We start from the raw sequence: 25,422 nt of genomic DNA, 5'->3' as shown, positions 1-25,422 counted from the left end.
TTTTATAGTATTACTTCTCATTAATTATACTGCATAGATTAGTCCTACTATCTTAATTAGGTTCTAATTTAGTAGTATTCTCATTTTTATTTAATAGTCTCTTATTATTTTATTATTAAATATTAAATAAAGGATAGAGCTATTCTTTTTTCTAGAGATTCTAGAGAAAGCGAGACAAAGTGAAACGAGAAAGTTTTCTTTATATAAGAATTAGATCTACATACACCATATCTAAATAGAATGGAAATCCAAAAGAAAGGGAGTTGGGATTCCATTGGATGAATCTTTAAAGAAGATGCAGCACAGAGGAAACAAAGGCTAAACTTAAACTAAGCGCTTTTGTTTGAACAAAAAAGATTCTTGTTTCACCGAGGAAAAGAGAGAAGTTCTGGATAAATTGACAATGCTGAATTGAATTGACTAATTTAAGTTCCGCCTATTCCACATTAATGGGAGTACATTATGTTTCTGCTTCACGAATATGATATTTTTTGGACATTTCTAATAATAGCAAGCCTTATTCCTATTTTGGCATTTTCGATTTCAGGACTTTTAGCCCCGGTTAGTGAAGGACCAGAGAAGCTTTCTAGTTATGAATCGGGTATAGAACCCATGGGAGGGGCTTGGGTACAATTCCGAATACGCTATTATATGTTTGCGCTCGTTTTTGTTGTTTTTGATGTGGAAACCGTCTTTCTATACCCTTGGGCAATGAGTTTCGACGTATTGGGTGTATCCGTTTTTATCGAAGCTTTGATTTTCGTGCTTATCTTAGTTGTTGGTTTAGTTTATGCATGGCGAAAAGGAGCCTTGGAATGGTCTTAACTGAATATTTAGACAAAAAAAAAGAAGGAAAAGATTCTATTGAGACAGTTATGAATTTGATTGAGTTTCCCTTACTTGACCAAACAAGTTCCAATTCTGTTATTTCAACTACACCAAATGATCTTTCGAATTGGTCAAGACTCTCCAGTTTATGGCCCCTTCTATACGGTACCAGTTGTTGTTTCATTGAATTTGCTTCATTAATAGGCTCACGATTCGACTTTGATCGTTATGGATTGGTACCAAGATCAAGTCCTAGGCAAGCAGACCTAATTTTAACAGCCGGTACGGTAACAATGAAAATGGCTCCCTCTTTAGTGAGATTATACGAGCAAATGCCTGAACCAAAATACGTCATTGCTATGGGAGCCTGTACTATTACAGGGGGAATGTTCAGTACGGATTCCTATAGTACTGTTCGGGGAGTTGATAAGTTAATTCCTGTGGATGTCTACTTGCCGGGCTGCCCACCTAAACCGGAGGCAGTTATAGATGCCCTAACAAAACTTCGTAAGAAGATATCGCGAGAAATAGTTGAGGATCAAACTCTATCTCAAAATAAAAATAGATGTTTTACTACCAGTCACAAGCTTTATGTTAGGCGCAGTACTCATACAGGAACTTATGAGCAAGAATTGCTCTATCAATCACCATCTACATTAGATATATCTTCTGAAACTTTTTTCAAATCCAAAAGTTCAGTACCTTCCTACAAATTAGTGAATTAGGAGAGGGGCTCTTTTGTGTAGAAAAATAAAAAGCAGGGCAATCTTTCAAACTTGCATCCGAAATGTGAAATATTTATACAAAGAGGGAGAGATGAAGACAATGCAGCAGGGTTGGTTATCTAATTGGCTAGTCAAACATGAGGTGGTTCATAGATCTTTGGGCTTTGATCACCGAGGAATAGAGACTTTACAAATAAAAGCAGGGGATTGGGATTCCATTGCTGTCATTTTATATGTATATGGTTACAATTATTTACGCTCCCAATGTGCTTATGATGTAGCACCCGGTGGATCTTTAGCTAGCGTGTATCATCTTACGAGAATACAATATGGTATAGATAATCCAGAAGAAGTCTGCATAAAAGTCTTTGCCCAAAAGGATAATCCTAGAATTCCGTCTGTCTTCTGGATTTGGAGAAGTGCCGATTTTCAAGAACGCGAATCTTATGATATGGTGGGAATCTCTTATGATAATCATCCGCGCCTTAAACGTATCCTAATGCCTGAAAGTTGGATAGGCTGGCCCTTACGTAAGGATTATATAACCCCCAATTTTTATGAAATACAAGATGCTCATTGAATGATAAGAAATTCATGCTCACTTATACAACACAACTCCAGATTTTATTCAAGTCAAGGAATATTTTTAGGTTCTTTTCCTAGATGAAACGGAATACCTATTTATAATTAATTCCTAATTATACAAAAGCATTCCAGATAGACTGAGCAAAAAAAGGGTTTCATTTGGATTCCCCTATTTTGAAAATCGCATATTAATTTCCTTCATATGAACAGAAAAATAGGATGACTCAAAGAAGTTCTCTACCAGGAACTTTGTACCGCGCACATTACTTAGCACAACTAGGAAAATAAGATAAGATAAAGATAAGCAAGACTAAAAAAATATTCGTCGGAATAGCGGAATACAAAATTAAGAAACGCAAAAAAATAAAGGGGAATCTCACCCCCTTCTTTATCATAAAGAAAAGATATATTTTTAAACTTCTTTAAAAAGAAAAAGAAGTGCCTCTATATTTATATTATAGATTTATCCACTTAGATGAATAAATATTATTAATGAATATGTATCACAATCCATCTCGAGGTATTTGGATCAATACCTATTCGGTGGATCTTTTTTTTTTTTTCTCTGCCAGGAACCAGATTTGAACTGGTGACACGAGGATTTTCAGTCCTCTGCTCTACCAACTGAGCTATCCTGACCTTTTCTTGTGCATCATCCTAGTAGAGTATTTGTATCTATGTCAATTAAAAGGACTAAAAATTAATTAAAGTATTTCAAATTTAAAATTTGAAAATGGGGGGGGTAGTCCTATGCATTGTGCATGGTTTACTTAAATAAAACTTAAAAATAGAGTGAATAACCAAGATTTCTTGCCGATACTCTAATAAAAAAGAAATCTATTCAATGAATAGGATAAGATCCATTGAGTTCTCTTCGCATTCCTTTGTGAAAGAGTAGAATGAGAAAGCTAATGAATCTTAAACCCATTGCATTGATAAAAAGAAAAAAAGTGCATTGATAAAAAGAAAAAAAAAGAGGATAAATAATAATAATATAGTATAGTTAGGGAATAAAAGAGGATTTGGGGATAGAGGGACTTGAACCCTCACAACTTATAAAGTCGACGGATTTTCCTTTTACTAGAAATTTCATTGTTGTCAGTATTGACATGTAGAATGGGACTCTCTCTTTGTCCTCGTCCGATTAATCCACTTTTTTAAAGATCTCGAAAACTTTGAATTTTAATTGAAGAATTTGATTATTCAATATTCGATTGGAGTGGATTCACAATAATGAAAAAAAAAATTATGATATGAGTTTTTTATTTCATAATCATTATCATTTCTAATTTCATTTTTAAAAAAGATAAAGAACCTATATTATAATTAGAATATAATATGAGTTCTGTGATTAATCGTTTGCTATGTCAGTATCTATACGTGTTTATTAAATGTATAAGGTATAAAACCCCTCTTTCTCTAATTTAGAACTAGAAGGAATTCCACTAACAACACAACGTAATTAACTCGATTCGTTAGAACAGCTTCCATTGAGTCTCTGCACCTATCCTTTTCCTTTGTATTCTAGTTCGAGAACCCCTTGTTTTCTCAAAACACGGATTTGGCTCAGGATTGCCCTTTTTTAATTCCAGGGTTTCTCTGAATTTGGAAGTTACCACTTAGCAGGTTTCCATACCAAGGCTCAATACAATCAAGTCCGTAGCGTCTACCGATTTCGCCATATCCCCATTTCCCTCTTCTTTGAGACCAGGATTCCTTGTGTAATTTCATCCATCTCTTAGTTTTTTTTTGAATCATTGAGTTCATCACTCAACGTAGTCTAGCAGTTCAGTTCGACTCTATTTGAGAGACCTCGCTTGCTTATTGCAATTCAGAATTGAATTGATTCTATCCTTGATGTATTTGCAATTCAATCCGAATCAATATATCCAAAAGTTTTTATCTCCCCCACCTCCCGTCTTACTTTTTTATAGTATTCAAAATTATACTATAACGCTTGATATTTATTCTTTTTTTCTAATCAGAATTAGCAATTTTATTTACTCTGACTCTATGTTCCCCTTAGTGAAATATTAATCCTCAAATTATTAACAAATAATAAAGTCTATAATGATCGAATGAAAATACCAATAAATTCTATAATTTTATTTTTTAATATCCTATAGTTAAGCATATCAAGCTAACTTTATCTTTAAGAAGTTTTAGTATTTTTTTATTTTTATAAGTATAACTTCAAATTTAGAACTAGTTAATAGCTAAGATTAATAACTAATATCTGAGATTTTACGGATTTCCTATACTATACCTATTTCTATTTGTTACACTATTTCCGTTATGTAAGCCCACTTAGCTCAGAGGTTAGAGCATCGCATTTGTAATGCGAGGGTCATCGGTTCAAATCCGATAGTCGGCTTTTTTTTCTCTATCGATGTTCTACGAACAAGAATCTCTTTTTTTCCGAATTAAATGGAGAATCCAGGATCTTTTATGTTTTTTACCTTACAATTTTGCTAGATACAAAACAATAAAATAAATAATATATATACAAAAAAAAAGATTTTGATGAAATTCCATTTTTTGGGGTACTTTAGTTGATTTTACTCTGTTTATCCTGTAGTTTAATTCAGTTTTAATTTCGATGTATTCTGTAATGTAAATACAATGAAATTAATTGTGTAAAATGAAATTTCAATAAAATAAAAAAAGGAGTCTTCATGTCCCGTTATCGAGGACCTCGTTTAAAAAAAATACGCCGTCTGGGAGCTTTACCAGGACTCACTAGAAAAACACCTAAATCCGGAAGTAATCTTAAAAAAAAATTCAATTCTGGGAAAAAGGAGCAATATCGTATTCGTCTTCAAGAAAAACAGAAATTGCGTTTTCATTATGGTCTGACAGAACGACAATTACTTAGATATGTACATATCGCTGGAAAAGCAAAAAGGTCAACAGGCCAGGTTTTACTACAATTACTTGAAATGCGTTTGGATAATATCCTTTTTCGATTGGGTATGGCTTCAACCATTCCTGGGGCCCGCCAATTAGTCAACCATAGACATATTTTAGTTAATGGTCGTATAGTCAATATACCAAGTTTTCGTTGCAAACCCCGAGATATTATTACTACGAAAGATAACCAAAGATCAAAAGGTCTGGTTCAAAATTATATTGCTTCATCGGACCCGGGGAAATTGCCAAAGCATTTGGCGATTGACACGTTGGAATATAAAGGACTAGTAAATAAAATCCTAGATAGGAAGTGGGTCGGTCTCAAAATAAATGAGTTGTTAGTTGTAGAATATTACTCTCGTCAGACTTGAACTTAACGAAAAAAGGAAAGGTTCATAGAATTTTCTTCCCCTTCCCCTTTCCCCGAACTAAATCGCCCTAAGACCATTACCATTAATTTGTATTTTCCCATCAACTAGCTAAAATTGATTAACCCTAGGATTAGGATCCTTTTTTCTTTTTTCCTCTATGTGTATTTTACATACCACAGTAATTTGCTATAGAGAATTTCTAATTTCTATTAAATCAAAATAAGATAATATAAGATATTATATTATTGCTGGAAAAAATTGTTATTTGATTTGATACATTGTGATCCTTAACGTTGATGAATTAAGAAAAACGGAAAGAGAGGGATTCGAACCCTCGGTAAACAAAAGTCTACATAGCAGTTCCAATGCTACGCCTTGAACCGCTCGGCCATCTCTCCTACATAACTTATTATGGAAAATAAACTGAGTGAATAGCGAGTTTTCTTATTCCTGCAGTACAGGTACAACCGCAACCACTCGGGGGTTCCATAGTTCTATTGGAAAAATTCCTTTTGATCTAAGTGGAAGGATACAGGATTTTTTACTAGAAATTGCGCTCGCTATAAAATAAAAGTTTTAATTTGGGTTTTCCCGCAACTAAAGAAAAAGAAAATGGAAGAATTCTTCTTATTGCATAATAAAATAAAGAAACCTTAGAATTCCGTTTGCATAAGATACGCTACACCATACTATCGAAATCCAAAATAGGGTATGAGACAATTAATAACTTTGAAAACACGAAATAGTTGATAACATAAGTTGTTGTTCAGAAATAGGAAAGTGGAATGAAATCCAGTCTTAGTCAAATATTTCATATCTCTTCGTGTCCAAGCAGAAGGAAAAGGATACAATTTGAGCTGAGCGGAAAATCCATATCTCTCTTATCCATTTAAAGCATATGGATTTAGAGTAGAGCATATGGATCAATCTATTTATAATTATAAGAATCGAATGTGTTTGTTTTTATGTTATTTTGTGAAGGAATGAAAACAATTCTATATAGAATGGGTTGGGAATTATGCCTAGATCCCGTGGAAATGGAAATTTCATTGATAAGACCTCCTCAATTGTAGCCAATATTTTATTGCGAATAATTCCGACAACCTCAGGAGAAAAAAAGGCATTTACTTATTATAGAGATGGTGCGATTTGACTCTTTTTTTTGCTTTTTTTTAGCCCTACCTATACCTCAGTCTTACGAAAAAGAGAGGGGGGTTGGCATAGAGAGAACCAAATTTGTAAAGCAAACAAACCCACGCTTCGGGAAGGTGAGGCGAACTAACAATTCCTTCCGTCGTGTATCCTCGATTGATGCGGCTTCAGATACTTCAATTGTAGATTTGAGTATTGAGCGAAAGGTTACACCTACAGGATATGGTATGGTATGGATTACAGGCCAATCCTACTCTATTAGTATCCGTAGGCAGCATAGGGGAGAAAAGCACTACACCTAGAAATAGGAATCAACAAGAGAAAAACTTTGTTAGAAATTACCCCTTTCCTGATCGGTATCAGGGCTGGGAAGAATGGTTGGGATAACAAACAACCATCAGGTTTGTACTTTGGATACCCCTATAACCATCAAAGATCGTTGAAGTAGCTAATTCCTCTAAATAGGAGGCGTTGAGAACAAAGAAATTATTGGAGCTATCGTTTTCCTCTAGCATTAATAGAATTCATTGGTGTTAAGAAAAACCTCTTGTGGGAAGGTTGGCTAGAGATTTCTTGGAAAAATACCAGCCCCTTTCGGTTCATAATGAGACGGGACTAATTCTATTTTGATTCTATAGATTATTTCGCTTAGTACTATTATGTACAGAAGGGAGGAGCCGTATGAGATGAAAACCTCATGTACGGTTTTGGAACGGAGATTTTTTGAATAGAATGAACGACCGTAACGGATGTTGGCTCAATCCGAAGGAAATTATGCGGAAGCTTTGCAAAATTATTATGAAGCTACGCGACTAGAAATCGATCCCTATGATCGAAGTTATATACTCTATAACATAGGCCTTATACACACAAGCAATGGAGAGCATACAAAGGCTTTGGAATATTATTTCCGGGCACTAGAACGAAACCCCTTCTTACCGCAAGCTTTTAATAATATGGCCGTGATCTGTCATTACGTGCGACTATCTCCACTATAGAAAGAAAAAAAAAAAGAGAGGATCAAATTTTCTAGTAAATACTAGAAAAAAAGGGCTTTCTACATAGGGATCGTAAAAACAACGATTTTTCCCTATCAGCTGTAGGAAGGAAGGACACTTCACGAGAATCAAAAAACGAAGAAAGTATGGCCTATACTACTACTCTATGGATAAAGTTTCTCAAATTGATAGAGAAAGCACCGTAAAGATCAATTAGTGAGCGACTGGGTCGATACAACTAAAAAAAACTGCTTACTTATCCCATGATATGGGGCAAAATTTAGGAATCCGCTTATGTAATAGAGCCGATCCACTAAGGGATTAAGCAGCGGTGTAGTATCAGATCCCAAAGATAGTAAGTTCTTTTTTCTTTCTTATGGAAAAAAGTCTTTTTCAAGGATTCTATAGAGATTTCATATATGAAACCGGGATAGTTACCTTTCAGAAAATTTGAACGAAGGCTCTATATCTATCTATGCTTCATTCTTCTGAAGGTGGGAAAAAAGATCAAACTGATTATTGATAAAAATTAGGGTTTGAAACTTAGGTAATTAATTTCTTCTGCTTAACCCAAGAACAAATTGGATCGATTTTTGATAAATCGAATTCAGTTAAGATAGGGGAAATTCAGATAGCAATTTCTGAGCCGTATGAGGTAGGAAACTCTCAAGTACGGTTCTAAGGGAAGGAACTTCCTATTCCGACCGAGGAGAACAGGCCATTCTACAGGGTGATTCGGAAATTGCGGAAGCTTGGTTTGATCAAGCTGCTGAATATTGGAAACAAGCTATAGCGCTTACTCCGGGAAATTATATTGAAGCACAGAACTGGTTGAAGATTACGAAGCGCTTTGAATTTGAATAAGACCATGCTCCTTCTTTTTCATAAAATGGGTGGTTTGGTTGTTGATCCATTAATCAAATAAATTAGGTCGTAAGATCGAATCAAGAATTTCATTATATCCATTTCTTATACCTTCTATTTTATATGATATTTCATAAGAATAAACCATAGGGATAGGGTCTAGAATAGAAGTAATAAAGTGAATAAAAAGAGGGGGCAATCTAAATATTGCTAATATATTAGGACCATCTTATTAATAATTCTAATGAGTTATCTTGGAATTTAGAATCAAATAAAAAACCCTATATTATGCTCAAGGAAAGTAGATATAGATAGGAGCTTATGCCCTCAAAAAAAATACACTAGTTTCTTAAATTAAAAATAAAAAAGATTTTTTTCTTACGTCGAGAAATATTTGTTTTTCAAGATAAACAATGTCCGTTAGGCACCTAATCTTTATGTCATAATAGACCCGAACACTTGCCTCGGATTGACTTCAATATATAATTGCTCCAGTGAATAACTAAAAAAAAATAGAAGGATGGTAGATAGTAAAGAAAAGAACTAATCACAATATCTATCTTTCAAAATCTATCTTTCAAAATCTATCTTTCAAAATATATATCTTTCAAAGATTCACTAAAAAGACAGTTGGCGGGTCTCTTTGTATGTCTTGTCCGGAAAGAGGAGGACTTAATGATTATTCGTTCGCCGGAACCAGAAGTAAAAATTGTTGTGGATAGGGATCCTGTAAAAACATCTTTTGAGGAATGGGCCAGACCCGGCCATTTCTCAAGAACACTAGCTAAGGGCCCTGATACTACCACTTGGATCTGGAACCTACATGCTGATGCTCACGATTTCGATAGTCATACTGGTGATTTGGAGGAGATTTCTCGAAAAGTCTTTAGTGCTCATTTCGGGCAACTTTCCATTATCTTTCTTTGGTTGAGTGGCATGTACTTTCATGGCGCCCGTTTTTCCAATTATGAAGCATGGCTAAGTGATCCTACTCACATTGGACCCAGTGCTCAGGTAGTTTGGCCTATAGTAGGGCAAGAAATATTGAATGGTGATGTAGGCGGGGGTTTCCGAGGAATCCAAATAACCTCTGGTTTTTTTCAGCTTTGGCGAGCATCTGGAATAACTAGTGAATTACAACTCTATTGTACTGCAATTGGTGCATTGATTTTTGCAGCGTTAATGCTTTTTGCTGGTTGGTTCCATTATCACAAAGCCGCTCCCAAATTGGCCTGGTTCCAAGATGTAGAATCCATGTTGAATCACCACTTAGCGGGATTATTAGGACTTGGGTCTCTTTCTTGGGCGGGGCACCAAATTCATGTATCTTTACCAATTAACCAATTTCTTGACGCTGGGGTGGATCCTAAAGAGATACCACTTCCTCATGAATTTATCTTGAATCGGGACCTTTTGGCTCAACTTTATCCTAGTTTTGCCGAAGGAGCAACCCCTTTTTTCACTTTAAATTGGTCCAAATACGCAGAATTTCTGACTTTTCGCGGAGGACTAGATCCAGTAACCGGTGGTCTCTGGCTGACCGATATTGCGCACCATCATTTAGCTATTGCTATTCTTTTCCTAATCGCAGGTCATATGTATAGGACCAATTGGGGTATTGGCCATGGACTTAAAGATATTTTGGAGGCTCACAAGGGCCCATTTACAGGACAAGGCCATAAGGGTCTTTATGAAATCTTAACAACGTCATGGCATGCTCAATTATCTCTTAACCTAGCTATGCTAGGCTCTACAACCATTGTTGTAGCTCATCATATGTATTCTATGCCTCCCTATCCATACCTAGCTACTGACTATGGTACACAACTTTCCTTGTTCACACACCACATGTGGATTGGCGGATTTCTAATAGTCGGTGCTGCTGCACATGCAGCAATTTTTATGGTAAGAGACTATGATCCAACTACTCGATACAACGATCTATTAGATCGCGTCCTTAGACACCGCGATGCAATCATATCCCACCTTAACTGGGTATGTATATTTCTAGGTTTTCACAGTTTTGGCTTGTACATTCATAATGATACCATGAGTGCTTTAGGCCGTCCACAAGATATGTTTTCGGATACTGCCATACAATTACAACCTATCTTTGCTCAATGGGTACAAAATATCCATGCTACTGCGCCTGGCGTAACAGCTCCTGGTGCAACAACAAGTACTAGCTTAACGTGGGGAGGCGGCGAGTTAGTAGCAGTAGGTGGCAAAGTGGCTTTGTTACCTATTCCATTAGGAACCGCAGATTTTTTAGTCCATCACATTCATGCATTTACCATACATGTGACTGTATTAATACTTTTGAAAGGTGTTTTATTTGCTCGGAGTTCCCGTTTGATACCCGATAAAGCAAATCTAGGTTTTCGCTTTCCTTGCGATGGGCCTGGCCGAGGGGGAACATGTCAAGTATCCGCCTGGGATCATGTTTTCTTAGGTTTATTCTGGATGTACAATGCAATTTCGGTAGTCATTTTCCATTTCAGTTGGAAAATGCAGTCGGATGTTTGGGGTACTATAAGTGATCAAGGGGTGGTAACTCATATTACAGGGGGAAACTTTGCACAGAGTTCCATTACGATTAATGGGTGGCTTCGAGATTTCTTGTGGGCACAGGCATCGCAAGTCATTCAGTCTTATGGTTCTTCATTATCTGCATATGGTCTTTTTTTCTTAGGTGCTCATTTTGTCTGGGCCTTCAGTTTAATGTTTTTATTCAGCGGCCGTGGTTATTGGCAAGAACTCATTGAATCTATCGTTTGGGCTCATAACAAATTAAAAGTTGCTCCTGCTACTCAGCCTAGAGCCTTGAGCATTATACAAGGACGCGCTGTAGGAGTAACCCATTACCTTCTGGGTGGAATTGCCACGACATGGGCATTCTTCTTAGCGAGAATTATTGCAGTAGGATAGTGGCTAGGAGGATTTGAAAGGCATTATGGAATTAAGATTTCCCAGGTTTAGCCAAGGCTTAGCTCAGGACCCCACTACTCGTCGTATTTGGTTTGGTATTGCTACCGCACATGATTTCGAAAGTCATGATGATATTACTGAAGAACGTCTTTATCAGAACATTTTTGCTTCTCACTTTGGGCAATTAGCAATAATCTTTCTATGGACGTCCGGAAATCTGTTTCATGTAGCTTGGCAAGGAAATTTTGAATCATGGATACAGGATCCTTTACACGTAAGACCTATTGCTCATGCGATTTGGGATCCTCATTTTGGTCAACCCGCTGTGGAAGCCTTTACTCGAGGAGGTGCTGCTGGTCCAGTGAATATTGCTTATTCTGGAGTTTATCAGTGGTGGTATACAATAGGATTACGCACCAATGAGGATCTTTATACTGGAGCTCTTTTTCTATTATTTCTTTCTACGCTGTCCTTAATAGCGGGTTGGTTACATCTACAACCCAAATGGAAACCAAGCCTTTCGTGGTTCAAAAACGCGGAATCTCGTCTCAATCATCATTTGTCAGGACTTTTCGGGGTAAGTTCTTTGGCTTGGACAGGACATTTAGTTCATGTTGCTATTCCCGCATCCAGGGGGGAGTACGTTCGATGGAATAATTTCTTAGATGTATTACCCTATCCCCAGGGGTTGGGACCCCTTTTGACGGGTCAATGGAATCTTTATGCCCAAAACCCTGATTCGAGTAATCATTTATTTGGTACCGCTCAAGGAGCGGGAACTGCCATTCTAACTCTTCTTGGGGGATTCCATCCACAAACACAAAGTTTGTGGCTGACCGATATGGCTCACCATCATTTAGCTATTGCATTTATTTTTCTCATTGCCGGTCACATGTATCGAACTAACTTCGGAATTGGGCACAGTATTAAAGATCTTTTAGAAGCGCATACTCCTCCGGGGGGTCGATTAGGGCGTGGGCATAAGGGCCTTTATGACACAATCAACAATTCGATTCATTTTCAGTTAGGTCTTGCTCTAGCTTCTTTAGGGGTTATTACTTCCTTAGTAGCTCAACATATGTACTCTTTACCTCCTTATGCATTCATAGCACAAGACTTTACTACTCAAGCTGCTTTATATACTCATCACCAATATATTGCAGGGTTCATCATGACAGGGGCTTTTGCTCATGGAGCTATTTTTTTCATTAGGGATTACAATCCGGAACAGAATGAGGATAATGTATTGGCAAGAATGTTAGACCATAAAGAAGCTATCATATCTCATTTAAGTTGGGCTAGCCTCTTTCTAGGATTCCATACCTTGGGCCTTTATGTTCATAACGACGTCATGCTTGCTTTTGGTACTCCAGAAAAGCAAATCTTGATCGAACCTATATTTGCCCAATGGATACAATCTGCTCATGGCAAGACGACATATGGGTTCGATATACTCTTATCTTCAACGAATGGCCCCGCTTTCAATGCGGGTCGAAGCCTATGGTTGCCCGGATGGTTGAATGCTGTTAATGAGAATAGTAATTCGCTTTTCTTAACAATAGGACCTGGGGATTTCTTGGTTCATCATGCTATTGCTCTAGGTTTGCATACAACTACATTGATTTTAGTAAAGGGCGCTTTAGATGCACGCGGTTCCAAATTAATGCCAGATAAAAAGGATTTTGGATATAGTTTTCCTTGTGACGGCCCAGGGCGCGGCGGTACTTGTGATATTTCTGCTTGGGACGCATTTTATTTGGCAGTTTTCTGGATGTTAAATACCATTGGGTGGGTTACTTTTTATTGGCATTGGAAACATATCACATTATGGCAGGGCAACGTTTCACAATTTAATGAATCCTCCACTTATTTGATGGGATGGTTAAGAGATTACCTATGGTTAAACTCTTCACAACTTATCAATGGATATAATCCTTTTGGGATGAATAGTTTATCGGTATGGGCGTGGATGTTCTTATTTGGACATCTTGTTTGGGCTACTGGATTTATGTTCTTAATTTCCTGGCGGGGGTATTGGCAGGAATTAATTGAGACTTTAGCATGGGCTCATGAACGCACACCTTTAGCTAATTTAATTCGCTGGAGAGATAAGCCCGTGGCTCTTTCCATTGTGCAAGCAAGATTGGTTGGATTAGCTCACTTTTCCGTGGGTTATATATTCACTTATGCAGCTTTCTTGATTGCCTCAACATCAGGCAAGTTTGGTTAATTTAGTTTGTTTTTTTGTACTGTATCAGCACCTAGTTCATTACTCTTGATAGAGAGGGAGGATCTGCCTTTTTAGATTTCTTTTTCTATTTATTTTTCCATCTAGGATTAGAACCGTATACTTGGTAATAATAGCAACGACACATTATGGCAAAAAAAAGTTTGATTCAGAGGGAGAAGAAGCGGCAGAAATTAGAACAGAAATATCATTTGATTCGTCAATCTTTAAAAAAAAAGATAAGAAGCAAAGTTTCTCCCTTGAGTTTGAGTGAAAAAACGAAAATGCGAGAAAAATTGCAATCCCTACCGCGTAATAGTGCACCTACACGCCTTCATCGACGTTGTTTTTTGACCGGAAGACCTAGAGCTAACTATCGACATTTTGGGCTATCCGGACACGTACTTCGAGAAATGGTTTATGAATGTTTGTTACCGGGTGCAACAAGATCCAGTTGGTAAGGATAAAATACCCTTTCGTATTTGTATGGATTTCTGGAATTGATAATCATAGAGGAGCCCTCTTTACCATTCTGTATAAATGGACTATTCTATTTGTATAGATATTGGTAGAGGGGCGTATCCAACCCTCTTTTATCCACTAGTTACCCCTCTTTAGTTTAAGAGTATAGAGCAGTTTGGTAGCTCATAAGGCTCATAACCTTGGGGTTGCGGGTTCGATTCCCACTACCGCCTCCATACTCCTTCTTTATGATATATGCATGATATAATATATACATCATGCATTTGTATCTGGATTTTTTGATTTCCTAAAAGAGTTTTGGTCTAACAGTTTTTTCTCGGAAGAAGCAAAAAAATAAAAGAAAGAATAAAATATGAAAGAAAAGCGTCCATTGTCTAATGGATAGGACAGAGGTCTTCTAAACCTTTGGTATAGGTTCAAATCCTATTGGACGCAATCTTATTTCTATCTATTCTTTAAATAACTATACTAAACTAAAAACAAAGAAAACTTTTTTGCATGATTCAAATGAAAAAGCTTTCTCAACGATTCCTATTCTACTAACAAGAGTAGACATGCAAAATTTATTTGTTACTGAAGAGAAAACCGTTCCAGCTGTTCCTGAATAGCTTCCTTCAAAAGGATTTCCGCTTGCTCGGTGAATGTCTTGCTAGAAGATATAATTTCTTGGAATTGAGGTTTAGTATCTTTTAGATGTTTACGTAACTCATCCAGAAATTTATTTACCTGTTCAATTTCTAACGAATCAAGATATCCTCTTGTTCCGGTATAAATAGTAGCTATCTGCTCTTCCACTGGGAGAGGATTTGCCTGGGATTGTTTAAGCAATTCCCTTAATCGTCGACCCCTTGCCAATTGATTCTGACTTGTTTTATCGAGAGCAGAGGCGAATTGTGCAAAGGCTTGTAACTCTGCGAATTGCGCTAGTTCCAATTTTGATTTGCCAGCTACTTGTTTCATGGCTTTAATTTGAGCCGCGGATCCTACTCTGGAAACAGAAATACCCACATTAATAGCGGGTCGAATTCCGGCATTGAATAGATCCGCAGATAAGAATATTTGTCCATCTGTAATGGAGATTACATTAGTAGGAATATAGGCGGAAACGTCTCCAGATTGAGTCTCAACTATTGGTAAAGCGGTCATACTTCCTTCGCCTAAAAGAGAATTTAATTTAGCGGCTCTTTCTAAAAGGCGTGAATGCAAATAAAAAACATCCCCTGGATAAGCCTCACGTCCGGGAGGTCTTCTTAATAGAAGGGACATTTGGCGATAAGCTTGTGCCTGTTTGGAGAGATCATCATAAATTATTAAAGTATGCCGTTCGCGGTACATAAAATACTCAGCCAGGGCTGCTCCCGTATAAGGAGCGAGGTATTGTAATGTAGCAGGTGAATCCGCCATTTCAGCTACTACAATAGTGTATTCCATGGCCCCCTCCTCATGGAAAGTAGTTACTACTTGAGCTACGGAGGATGCTCTTTGACCGATAGCTACATAAACACATATTACACCTTGCCCTTTTTGATTGAGAATTGTATCTGTGGCTACTGCTGTTTTGCCAGTCTGTCTGTCCCCAATAATTAACTCTCGCTGACCGCGCCCTATAGGGATCATCGAATCGATAGCAATAAGCCCTGTTTGAAGAGGTTCGTATACGGAACGCCTGGAAATTATACTTGGAGCAGGAGATTCAATTAAGCGAGATTCGGAAGCTATAATTTCGCCTTTCCCATCAATAGGTTTAGCCAGAGCATTTACAACACGACCCAAGTAAGCCTCACTCACGGGTATCTGAGCAATTCTTCCTGTTGCTTTTACAAAACTTCCCTCTTGTATCATCAACCCATCGCCCATTAATACAATCCCAACATTTTTGGATTCCAAATTCAGAGCAATACCCCTAGTACCTTCTGCAAATTCGACTAATTCACCTGACATTATTTCACCAAGACCTATAATACGAGCAATCCCATCCCCCACTTGAACTACGCGACCTATATTCTCAATCCCTACTTTCCTATTATATTGTTCAATACGTTCGCGGAGAATTTTATGAATTTCGTCGACTCGAAGGGTTGCCATTAGTGTTTCTTGACTCTTTTTTCGGAAGCAAGGGGAAAAATAATGCCTAAATTCTAAACGAAAGTAGAAGTTCAAGGCCTAATTAATTTAATTATTTCTTCCATTCCAGGGACCCGAGAATGCCAATATTAGCACGAATCGTACGGAAATGTAACTCGGTATTCAAACAACTATTCAGAGTTCCTAGAGCTCCTTGTACGGCCTGTTGGAAAACCCGCTGTCGGACCTGATTCATTGCCCTTTGTTTTTCAAAATAAAGGGTTTCGTTTTTAGACTTTTCCAATTGTTCCAAACTAATAGAAGTAGCATTAATCAAATTTGCTTTTTCTCGTTCTATCTCAGAGTATCCATTCATTCGATACTCATCCGCTTCTAGTTCGACTTTCTGTAATCGAATCCGAGCTTTTTCGAGTTGCTCAATGGTCCCTCTACGCAATTCTTCTGAATTTCGAATAGTACTCAAGATCCTCTGTTTTCGATTATCTAATAAATCTTTTAATGAAAGTAGATTATTTTGTAAGTTTACAACTTTTATGATCTCTTCCCGAACCAAACATGAATCTTTCGATTCATTTGGCTCTCACGCTCCTTTTTTTTTTTCTATAGCTATTTCCATATCTTTTTTTTAAGTAATGAGCCTATCCTCTATCTTCTTTTTTATGTTTATATTTCAATATACCGAAACCTATATAAGACTAGATAAATATTAAGAGGACTCTTCCGCCTAGATAAAAATATATCATGGTCAGCAAAGTTGTTTCTTTATTTTTATTTGCCCTCTAGTTAATAATTTCAATTTCATTAAGAAAAACTAACTAAATAAATGGAAAATGAAAATTAATAGAATTCTTTTTTATTTTTTTTTCTTCAAATCCAAAAAATTTCTCTTTTTTATACATAGGTCGTCGATTCGGCATTGGTTAAAAAAGGGCAGGGTGCCCCCTTTTTTTTCTAGTAAATAGTTCAAACCATTTTATCGATATGAGTGTTCTATATCAGATAAATTTTACATTAGCTATTTCCCGTTTAAATTGGTACTAATACTAATATAGTTGTAGAAAGAGTACCTCTTTTTGCCTGGACTTCAAGCAGTTTAGCTTTAACCGTGTTAATGGTCTCACATTCTTGGTTTATAGAGAATCAAAGTTGATTTACCAATGAGTCGCGAAATGCTATGGTTCTTCCATATGATTTCTGAATTTATTCAGAAGTAATTCGTCGAGATCGTGCACCCTTTTCTTATTTATCCGAAAAATACTAAAAAATATTATAAAGTGCAGCCGGATAGATCCAATCTATTCTTGAAATAGACAACTCGCACACACTCCCTTTCCAAAAAAAATCAAAACACCAACCACTACAGTTAGATTTATTAGATTTGTTGCTAAAATATCGGTATTAAGCCCGAAACTGCCAGCGGATGGCCAGTGAGCTAAAAAAACGAAAGAATGGGTTACATTTTTCATATGCTCTCCTCTTATAGATAGGACGAACAAAGAACAAAGTTTTTCGATCACTTACTTCGCTCGCCCTTTTTTGATCGGTTTTTTTAATGCAAATAGATTCAATCTAGTAATTTCTTTTAGATTAAGTCTTACGTCTTGTTTGACCGGTGAAAGACTTCCTTTGTTGAAATGTTCTGTTCCCAAAATTCCTAAAATAAAAGGAAAAAACTTTCCACTTTCCTAAACTAAGGACGGGAAATAAGAAGGTGAGCATATCTTCTAAATTAATAATACTCAACTCAGCCCTTCCTAGAATGGGGTATTATCTGTCCCGATAAATAGATAATTCCAGGAGTAATAAATAGGAGTAAATTAAATAAAGTATTGATATAATTGGAATTGTGGAAGCAAATACCAATTTACTAAAAAAAGAAAAAAGTATCTAATCGAAATCGAAAGAATTTTTTTTTTAAGATTAAACAAAAGGGTTCGCAAATAAAAGCGCTAGTGCCACAACTAGTCCATAAATTGTTAAAGCTTCCATAAAAGCTAGACTAAGCAATAAAGTACCTCGTATTTTACCTTCTGCTTCTGGCTGTCTCGCAATACCTTCTACAGCTTGTCCTGCAGCAGTACCTTGACCAACTCCAGGTCCAATAGAAGCAAGCCCTACGGCCAATCCAGCAGCAATAACAGAAGCAGCAGCAATTAGTGGATTCATGGTGAGTAGTTCCTCGTGTCAAAAAAAAGAAATGGTTAAGGATACAATCAACCAATAAATTCTTACTTCTAAGCTCTATTGGGGAGAAGTAAAGTAACTAAAAAGTACAAATTGAAATCAAATTGAAATGATAATGTGAATTGTCCGAACTACATAGAAGGGAATTCCATATCCATATATCGGATTAGATAATGAATCTAACCTAGGAATATATAATATAATATCCTATATATATACATTTGTTTCTTCTATTTTGTTTGCATATTTTCTCATTTTCTATTGAATCGGATTCTAAAATCATTGCTTAAAGTGGAAACCTGCATAAAAGAGGACTCCACTTATAGACATTAAGGATATTATAGTATAGATCTAGCCTGACTCCACCCTCCTTAATGCATATATACTTTGAAAATTCCATAATATAGTCTATTCTATTCTCTCTCCTACAACTCTAGGCTATATATTCATACGCATTTCTAACTATTTTTTTGCAACCAAGCAGATTATCTGGAACCATGCATGAATTGAGCTAAGCTGCAAAAAAAAAAATACTATTTCCAAAAAGAGTCAATTCAATGATGACCCTCCATGGATTCACCTATATAGGCTGCGGCTAATGTTGCAAAAATAAGAGCTTGAATACCGCTTGTAAATAATCCAAGAAACATGACCGGTATAGGGATTACTAAGGGGACTAAAGAAACAAGAACAACAACGACTAATTCATCCGCCAATATATTCCCGAAAAGTCGAAAGCTAAGCGATAATGGTTTTGTGAAATCTTCTAGGATGTTAATTGGTAAAAGGATTGGAGTTGGTTTAATATATTTCTCGAAATAGCTCAATCCTTTTTTGCTAAGACCAGCATAAAAATATGCCGCTGACGTGAGTAAAGCTAAAGCAACAGTAGTATTTATATCATTCGTGGGCGCTGCTAATTCCCCATGGGGTAACTCTATAATTTTCCAAGGTAAAAGAGCACCCGACCAATTCGAAACAAAAATAAAAAGGAACATAGTTCCAATAAAGGGAACCCAGGGACCATATTCTTCTCCAATCTGAGTTTTGCTCAAGTCTCGAATAAACTCAAGGACATATTCAAAAAAATTCTGACCGTCGGTCGGGATGGTTTGTGGATTCCGAACAGCTATGACAACTGAACCTAGCAAGATAGTAATTACGACCCAAGAAGTGATGAGTACTTGGGCATGAATTTGGAAACCTCCTATTTGCCAATAGAAGTGTTGGCCTACTTCTACACCCGATATATCGTATAACCCCTTGAGTGTTTTAATGGAACAAGGTATAATATTCATATTGTCCTCTGATAAAAATTGAACTTCAAAAAAGGAATTCTTTTGATTCAACCATCTCTTTCTCAACTCAGCAACTTGAAGTATTAATCTTATATTTAGGATACCAAGAAAGCACATCAGATCATAATATATATCAATACCCTCTAATATATATCAATATTCCCCTTCTTTTTTCTATGCAAAAAAAATTCTATGCAAAAAAAAGATATAGTAAAGTAAGTGATTCCATAAATTTACGCAGTTGCCCAAGAATTCACTATATATTCTTAATCAACGATTTCTTATATAGAGAGAACGGCCCTCACAAATTGAAAATACTAATTTGTTAAGAATCAATCGAATTGAAGTCATAGTGTCATCGTTGGCTGGAATCGATATATTCGCGAGATCCGGGTCACAATTTGTATCGACTAAAGAAATAGTAGGAATCCCCAAAATGGCACATTCCCGAAGAGCTATATACTCTTTTTGCTGATCAAGGACGATCACAATGTCTGGCAATCTCGTCATATATTTGATCCCGCCGAGATACCTTTGCAAAGTAGATAATTTTCTCTTCAAGATTGCCACATCTCTTTTTGGGAGATGGTGGAATTTTCCCATTTTTTCTTCTGCTCTTAAGTCTCTAAATTGAGAAAGTCTAGTTTTCGTAATCGACCAATTCGTTAACATACCACTGAACCACTTTTTATTAACATAATGACAACGAGCCCTTATTGCAGCTGATGCTACTAAATCTGTTGCTCTTTTTTTGGTACCAACAATTAAGAAACTTTTTCCCTGACTTGCTGCATCAAAAACTAAATCACAAGCTTCTGATAAAAAACGAGCCGTTCTAGCGAGATTTATAATATGAGTACCTTTACGCTTTGCCGAAATGTAAGGGGCCATTTTAGGATTCCATTTCTTAATACCATGACCAAAATGAACTCCTGCTTCTATCATCTCTTTCAAATTAATGTTCCAATATCTTCTTGTCATTTTTTCCACACTTCCTTTTTTTTAATCCTACCATTCCATTACGGAATTTAGTTCTTTTTGAAGATTAAGAAAGATCCGAAATAGCTTGAAATAAATAATAATTGTTCCGAGAGAACCTTGTACTAAGATAAGAGTTGGCCATTGATACATGGTATAAACATAACCACCTTAATGAATTAACTGACTTGTTTTACTTATTAAAATAAAAATCTTAAAAATCTAAAATTTGACCTGTTAGTGTTCTAAGTTCAAAAGTCTAGTAAAGTAAAAAATATTTTTATGGGGGTTCTTATGTCTCATAAAAATTGTTTGTTACGTCAGAATCTGAAGAAACTAATTCTGTATGGAGAAACAAAAAATCTCTCATTTCCGACGCGAATAGATTTTTTTTTTTTATTTCGAAATAAAGGTTCTTGTCTTGTGGGGAACGATGCACAAATTTTTGGAATCCGGTACCAACAGGTATAATCCCCCCCAGAACTACGTTTTCTTTCAAGCCTTTCAACCAATCAATGCGACCTCGTAGGGCAGCTTTTGCTAAAACTCGAGCAGTTTCTTGAAAACTTGCTTCAGATATGAAACTTTGGGTATTCAGGGAAGCCCTTGTTATTCCCAATAAGATTGCCCGATAATAGATCGATTCATCCAAAGCTCGTCCTGCTCGTTCCGCTCGCAATAGTCCGATTAATTCCCCAGGCGAAAAAACATTAGACATTCCATCTTCGGAAACCCGCACTTTTGATGTTACTTGGCGTATAATAATCTCTATATGTCTATTATGGATCTGTACCCCTTGGGATCGATAAACCTTTTGGATTTTATTAACCAAAGAGATACGACTTTGGGCTATGGTTAGCTCAGCTCCAATCAAGAATCCCCAAGGGACCCCAAGAATTCTTGGTATACGCTCATTCCAATCCTCAATTCTCCTTTCGAGATTCGGGGATAATGAATCAATTGAACGCGCTTCAAAGATTTGTTCCACTTTTGGAAGACCTTGCGTTATGTCACTAGATCTCGATTTTTCATATATAAACGTAACTAACCTATCTCCCTTGTAAAGGATTTCTCCATAATGACCATTAACAGTTGCTCCTGTAGTGGCCAAATAAGGTTTAGCTGCTCTTATAACAAAGGAATTCATATTTACAATGAAAATTTGACCGGATTTTTTTATGTGCGATTTAAATAGACATACATTTTCACAAATAAATTGTCCAAGGTGAATTATTGCCAATGTCTCTTCCCAAGAATCATGATGGACAAAGTGACAATTCAAAAGGAATGGATCCAACATTATGTTACTATCGAAATTAGAAATCCTTTTATTTTCATCTATTAAAGAGTATTTAAGTTCTTGAAGTACTTGGAAGGTTTGTTTTAAATTGTCAACGAACAAATATTTTTTTAACAGGATTTTATTATGCGTTAGTAAATAGTAAGATGAAGAAAAATGCGATATACTAGCTACAATAGCGCCTAAGGGCCCAAAAATTTCTCGAATAGGAATTCTAGGATTCCATTCTTTTATCGCATTGGGATGTTTTGAATTCTTGAATAAACCAATTCGAGAACAGTTGGATGCCGACAAAATCATCAAAGAGTGGTATTCTTTATTTCGATTCAACAAAGTGCCAATAGCTTCTGGATGTTGGCTAAGTGATTCAATCTTCGCCTTGGAATAAAAAGAATTGATATTGGCGCGATCTAACCTATTATGGGGAATCGGTCCTGCACTTGTCCTACCATACCTTTTTCGTGTATACGAAATAGTGGACTTGACTAACTCAATTCTTAGGAAATCGCGAATAAGATCATTTGCTCTTACCTCAACAAGGGAAGCACCAGCCTTTTCTTTTTCTTCTTGTTCCCAATTCACTACTAAGCAAGTTCTAACAAATTGACTATTTGTGTGATAAATTCTTTGAGTTAACTTGCTATTTTCATGAGAAATAAAATTGACAAGTCGAATTTGGAGATTATTTTCTTCTTGCAAGAGATCCTGCGGGAAAAGTGTTGCTAAATTTCTTCCTTCGTCCATTTCATATGCCACTGTAGGGCGAACGGAAACAAAATACTTTTCCTTGCTCTTGAGAATTTTTTTCCGTTGAACATAGACCCAATTTTTCCTTTTTTTTGATTCCTTAGAATCTTTTTTTTGTCTTTCTGGCGGTATCAAACAGCCACCTAATATCTTATCCGCCTCTTCAGGAAAATGAATATCTCCGGAAAATATTTTGAGTTCCGTATGGCTTTTTTTTCTCTTCACTCGGACCAGTCCGCCTAGTCGACTTCTTGTATTTTTTGTGAGTTGTGTATTCACTCCAATAATACTATTGTCAAGTATCTTTAGGGATGAAGATCTCGGCAAGATATGAAGTTCTTGAAGAATGAAAAAAAACCGATCTACTTCTTTTTGGTATTTTAGACTAAATTCTTTTGTTCCTCGATGCTCAATCAAACCCTCTTTTTTTAAGATGGAATCTTCCTCTGGGCTCTCGTATTCGTCCTCTGAATCTTCTTCTGAGTCTTCCTCTAAAGTACCATATTTTTCCTCTGCGCTTTCCCCGGGGCTGCCATATTCGTCTTCTGAGTCTTCCTCTAGAGTTCCATATTCGTCCTCTTGGGTCCTATATTTGCTCTCTGGGCTCCCATATTCCTCTTCTGAGTCTTTCTCTAAAGTCCTATATTCGTTCTCTGGGTTCCCATATTCGTTTTCTGGGCTCCCATATTCGTCTTCTAGGGTTTCATATTCGTATTCGTCTTCTAGGATTCCATATTTAGATTCTTCTAGGGTTTCATATTCATATTCGTCCTCTCGGGTCCTGTATTCGTCTTCTAGGGTCTCATATTCCTCTTCTGAGTCTTCCGCTCGAGTCCTATATTCTTCTTCTAGGGTCCTATATCTAAATTTAACAATTCCTGAACCCTTTTTATCTTTTCTGTATCGGGGATCGTCAAAATAAGCAAAAATAGTATTTCTACGTAAAACACCCATAAGGGGGATTTCAATCGAAATCCCAAAACAGGATATTAGTTCTTTCTCTTGTTCTTGATGATATTGTAATGGAATGACGAACCTATTTCTTCGCTTTTTCGCCAACAAATCTGAATTATCTTGAAAAATAGAAGGATAGATAAAATTCCAATGGCCATTGGACATGATTCGATCCGACGTTGAATAATCAAGAATTTCCCTATCTTTTTTACCATAAGTATTCATTTGATCTTGATCCTTGTGGAGTGAAAAAGACGCTATACTGGATCTGCACATACTTACTGACAATATCCATAAATGGCTTGTTTTTGGTAATCGGCGAAGATTACCATATTGATATTCGGGCGCATGGTAAACATCAGTACTCCAGTGCATTTCGCCGTCTGATTCAGAATAAATATGCTTTTGTACCCTTTCTTTAAAATGTAAAGTGGACGTTCCGGCACGAATCTCCGCAATTACTTGTTCGGATTTTACATATTGATCATTTTGCACTAGAATCAAGCTTTTTGAGGGAATATTCACACTATATAGAATATCTTGACTCTGAATAGTTACATGCAAGTCTATATAACATAGAAAAGCAGGCTGCCCATGACGGGTACGTGTGGGGTGAACCAAATTCTCATTGAATTTTATTTTTCCATTCGAAGGGGATCGTACAAGGTCGGCAGTACCCCCTGTGAATACTCCGCCAGTATGAAAAGTTCTTAATGTTAGTTGAGTCCCTGGCTCCCCAATTGATTGACCTGCAATAATACCTACGGCTTCTCCCAATTCGACCAGATCACTATGAGTAGGACTCCGGCCATAGCATAATTGACAGATCCAAGAAGTGCTTCGGCAAGTAAAGGGGGTTCTAATATATATTGGTTGTGCTCGAAATGGTTGTGCTCGAAAGGCAGTTATGAATCGATTGACTAATCCAATTCCAATATCTTGATTTCGCGCGGCAATGCATCGTGAACCGATATATATATCGTCTGCTAATACACGACCAATTAGTGTTTGGACAAAAAGTTTTTCCGTCATCCCATTTTGAGGACTTACAGAAATACCTCGGATAGTACCACAATCTCTTCTACGCACAATAATATGTTGAACTACTTCAACAAGTCTACGTGTAAGATATCCAGCATCTGCTGTTCGCACAGCAGTATCTACAACCCCTTTGCGGGCTCCATAGCAGGAAATTATATATTCTGTCAAAGAAAGTCCCTCGCGTAAATTGCTTTGAATAGGTAAATCAATCATTTGTCCTTGAGGGTCCGACATTAATCCTCTCATACCTACTAATTGGTGTACTTGAGATGCATTTCCTCTGGCTCCTGAAAAAGACATTAGATAGACTGGATTAGAAGGATCCGTTATCCGAAAATTTGAATTCATTTCTTGTTTCAAATATTCACTTGTCGCATACCATATCTCAACAGATTGGCGTAATTTTTCTACCGCGTGTACAGCCCCATAATAATAGTGTTTCTCCAAAAGAAAACTCTGTTGTTCCGCGTCTTGGACTAACCATCCCTTAGAGGGTATTGTTAAAAGATCCTCGATTCCTAACGAAATCGATGTAGTAGTGGCTTGATGGAAGCCCAGAGTCTTTAGTTGATCCAGTATATGGGATGTATATCCCATTCCAAAATGATCTATTAATCTGCTAATAAGTCGTTTCATACCAGTTCCGTCTATCTCTTTATTATGAAAGACCAGATTGGCCCGTTCCGCCATACATAAGTACCCCCTTTTCGGCTGAGTAGGATTCGACAATTGCTGAGTAGGATTCGACAATGGGCCTGAGTCAG

The 25,422-nt window shown here is 36.7% G+C and overlaps 14 protein-coding genes and 6 non-coding genes across 20 annotated transcripts; 11 read left to right on the top strand and 9 right to left on the bottom strand. All coding sequences in view use genetic code 11, as the record gives it.

The window, feature by feature from the left end:
• The first annotated feature begins 462 nt into the window (after positions 1-462).
• Positions 463-825, top strand: ndhC (NADH-plastoquinone oxidoreductase subunit 3). Its single transcript has one exon. It carries the CDS (start codon positions 463-465, stop codon positions 823-825), a length of 363 nt encoding a protein of 120 aa, YP_008239254.1.
• Positions 816-1,553, top strand: ndhK (NADH-plastoquinone oxidoreductase subunit K). Its single transcript has one exon. It carries the CDS (start codon positions 816-818, stop codon positions 1,551-1,553), a length of 738 nt encoding a protein of 245 aa, YP_008239253.1.
• Positions 1,554-1,653: 100 nt separating this feature from the next.
• Positions 1,654-2,133, top strand: ndhJ (NADH-plastoquinone oxidoreductase subunit J). Its single transcript has one exon. It carries the CDS (start codon positions 1,654-1,656, stop codon positions 2,131-2,133), a length of 480 nt encoding a protein of 159 aa, YP_008239252.1.
• Positions 2,134-2,704: 571 nt separating this feature from the next.
• trnF-GAA lies at positions 2,705-2,777 on the bottom strand. Its single transcript has one exon. It is a non-coding gene; the product is annotated as a tRNA-Phe (tRNA).
• A 384-nt stretch (positions 2,778-3,161) lies between these two features.
• On the bottom strand, positions 3,162-3,826 carry trnL-UAA. The gene is made up of 2 exons: positions 3,792-3,826; positions 3,162-3,211 (listed from the first exon to the last, which is right to left on the bottom strand). It is a non-coding gene; the product is annotated as a tRNA-Leu (tRNA).
• A 613-nt stretch (positions 3,827-4,439) lies between these two features.
• Positions 4,440-4,512, top strand: trnT-UGU. The gene has a single exon. It is a non-coding gene; the product is annotated as a tRNA-Thr (tRNA).
• A 301-nt stretch (positions 4,513-4,813) lies between these two features.
• rps4 (ribosomal protein S4) lies at positions 4,814-5,419 on the top strand. The gene has a single exon. It carries the CDS (start codon positions 4,814-4,816, stop codon positions 5,417-5,419), a length of 606 nt encoding a protein of 201 aa, YP_008239251.1.
• Positions 5,420-5,730: 311 nt separating this feature from the next.
• trnS-GGA lies at positions 5,731-5,817 on the bottom strand. Its single transcript has one exon. It is a non-coding gene; the product is annotated as a tRNA-Ser (tRNA).
• Positions 5,818-6,437: 620 nt separating this feature from the next.
• On the top strand, positions 6,438-8,433 carry ycf3 (hypothetical chloroplast RF34). The gene is made up of 3 exons: positions 6,438-6,569; positions 7,321-7,548; positions 8,275-8,433. Exons 1-3 carry the CDS (start codon positions 6,438-6,440, stop codon positions 8,431-8,433), a joined length of 519 nt encoding a protein of 172 aa, YP_008239250.1.
• Positions 8,434-9,108: 675 nt separating this feature from the next.
• Positions 9,109-11,361, top strand: psaA (photosystem I P700 apoprotein A1). Its single transcript has one exon. The coding sequence runs from the start codon at positions 9,109-9,111 to the stop codon at positions 11,359-11,361; it is 2,253 nt and encodes a 750-aa protein (YP_008239249.1).
• A 25-nt stretch (positions 11,362-11,386) lies between these two features.
• On the top strand, positions 11,387-13,591 carry psaB (photosystem I P700 apoprotein A2). Its single transcript has one exon. The coding sequence runs from the start codon at positions 11,387-11,389 to the stop codon at positions 13,589-13,591; it is 2,205 nt and encodes a 734-aa protein (YP_008239248.1).
• Positions 13,592-13,737: 146 nt separating this feature from the next.
• rps14 (ribosomal protein S14) lies at positions 13,738-14,049 on the top strand. Its single transcript has one exon. It carries the CDS (start codon positions 13,738-13,740, stop codon positions 14,047-14,049), a length of 312 nt encoding a protein of 103 aa, YP_008239247.1.
• Positions 14,050-14,216: 167 nt separating this feature from the next.
• Positions 14,217-14,273, top strand: trnfM-CAU. Its single transcript has one exon. It is a non-coding gene; the product is annotated as a tRNA-Met (tRNA).
• A 161-nt stretch (positions 14,274-14,434) lies between these two features.
• Positions 14,435-14,506, top strand: trnR-UCU. The gene has a single exon. It is a non-coding gene; the product is annotated as a tRNA-Arg (tRNA).
• A 135-nt stretch (positions 14,507-14,641) lies between these two features.
• Positions 14,642-16,156, bottom strand: atpA (ATP synthase CF1 alpha subunit). Its single transcript has one exon. The coding sequence runs from the start codon at positions 16,154-16,156 to the stop codon at positions 14,642-14,644; it is 1,515 nt and encodes a 504-aa protein (YP_008239246.1).
• Positions 16,157-16,247: 91 nt separating this feature from the next.
• On the bottom strand, positions 16,248-17,622 carry atpF (ATP synthase CF0 subunit I). Its single transcript has 2 exons — positions 17,464-17,622; positions 16,248-16,655 (listed from the first exon to the last, which is right to left on the bottom strand). Exons 1-2 carry the CDS (start codon positions 17,620-17,622, stop codon positions 16,248-16,250), a joined length of 567 nt encoding a protein of 188 aa, YP_008239245.1.
• A 454-nt stretch (positions 17,623-18,076) lies between these two features.
• Positions 18,077-18,322, bottom strand: atpH (ATP synthase CF0 subunit III). Its single transcript has one exon. It carries the CDS (start codon positions 18,320-18,322, stop codon positions 18,077-18,079), a length of 246 nt encoding a protein of 81 aa, YP_008239244.1.
• Positions 18,323-18,894: 572 nt separating this feature from the next.
• atpI (ATP synthase CF0 subunit IV) lies at positions 18,895-19,638 on the bottom strand. The gene has a single exon. The coding sequence runs from the start codon at positions 19,636-19,638 to the stop codon at positions 18,895-18,897; it is 744 nt and encodes a 247-aa protein (YP_008239243.1).
• A 270-nt stretch (positions 19,639-19,908) lies between these two features.
• Positions 19,909-20,619, bottom strand: rps2 (ribosomal protein S2). The gene has a single exon. The coding sequence runs from the start codon at positions 20,617-20,619 to the stop codon at positions 19,909-19,911; it is 711 nt and encodes a 236-aa protein (YP_008239242.1).
• Positions 20,620-20,908: 289 nt separating this feature from the next.
• Positions 20,909-25,348, bottom strand: rpoC2 (RNA polymerase beta' subunit). The gene has a single exon. The coding sequence runs from the start codon at positions 25,346-25,348 to the stop codon at positions 20,909-20,911; it is 4,440 nt and encodes a 1,479-aa protein (YP_008239241.1).
• Between the last annotated feature and the right edge of the window lie 74 nt (positions 25,349-25,422).

This window comes from Triticum urartu, chloroplast (genome assembly GCF_056163025.1).
Source record: "Triticum urartu chloroplast, complete genome".
NCBI lineage: Eukaryota > Viridiplantae > Streptophyta > Magnoliopsida > Poales > Poaceae > Triticum > Triticum urartu.
Note: the sequence above shows the minus strand (reverse complement) of the source record. Positions and strands in the feature narration are given on the sequence as shown.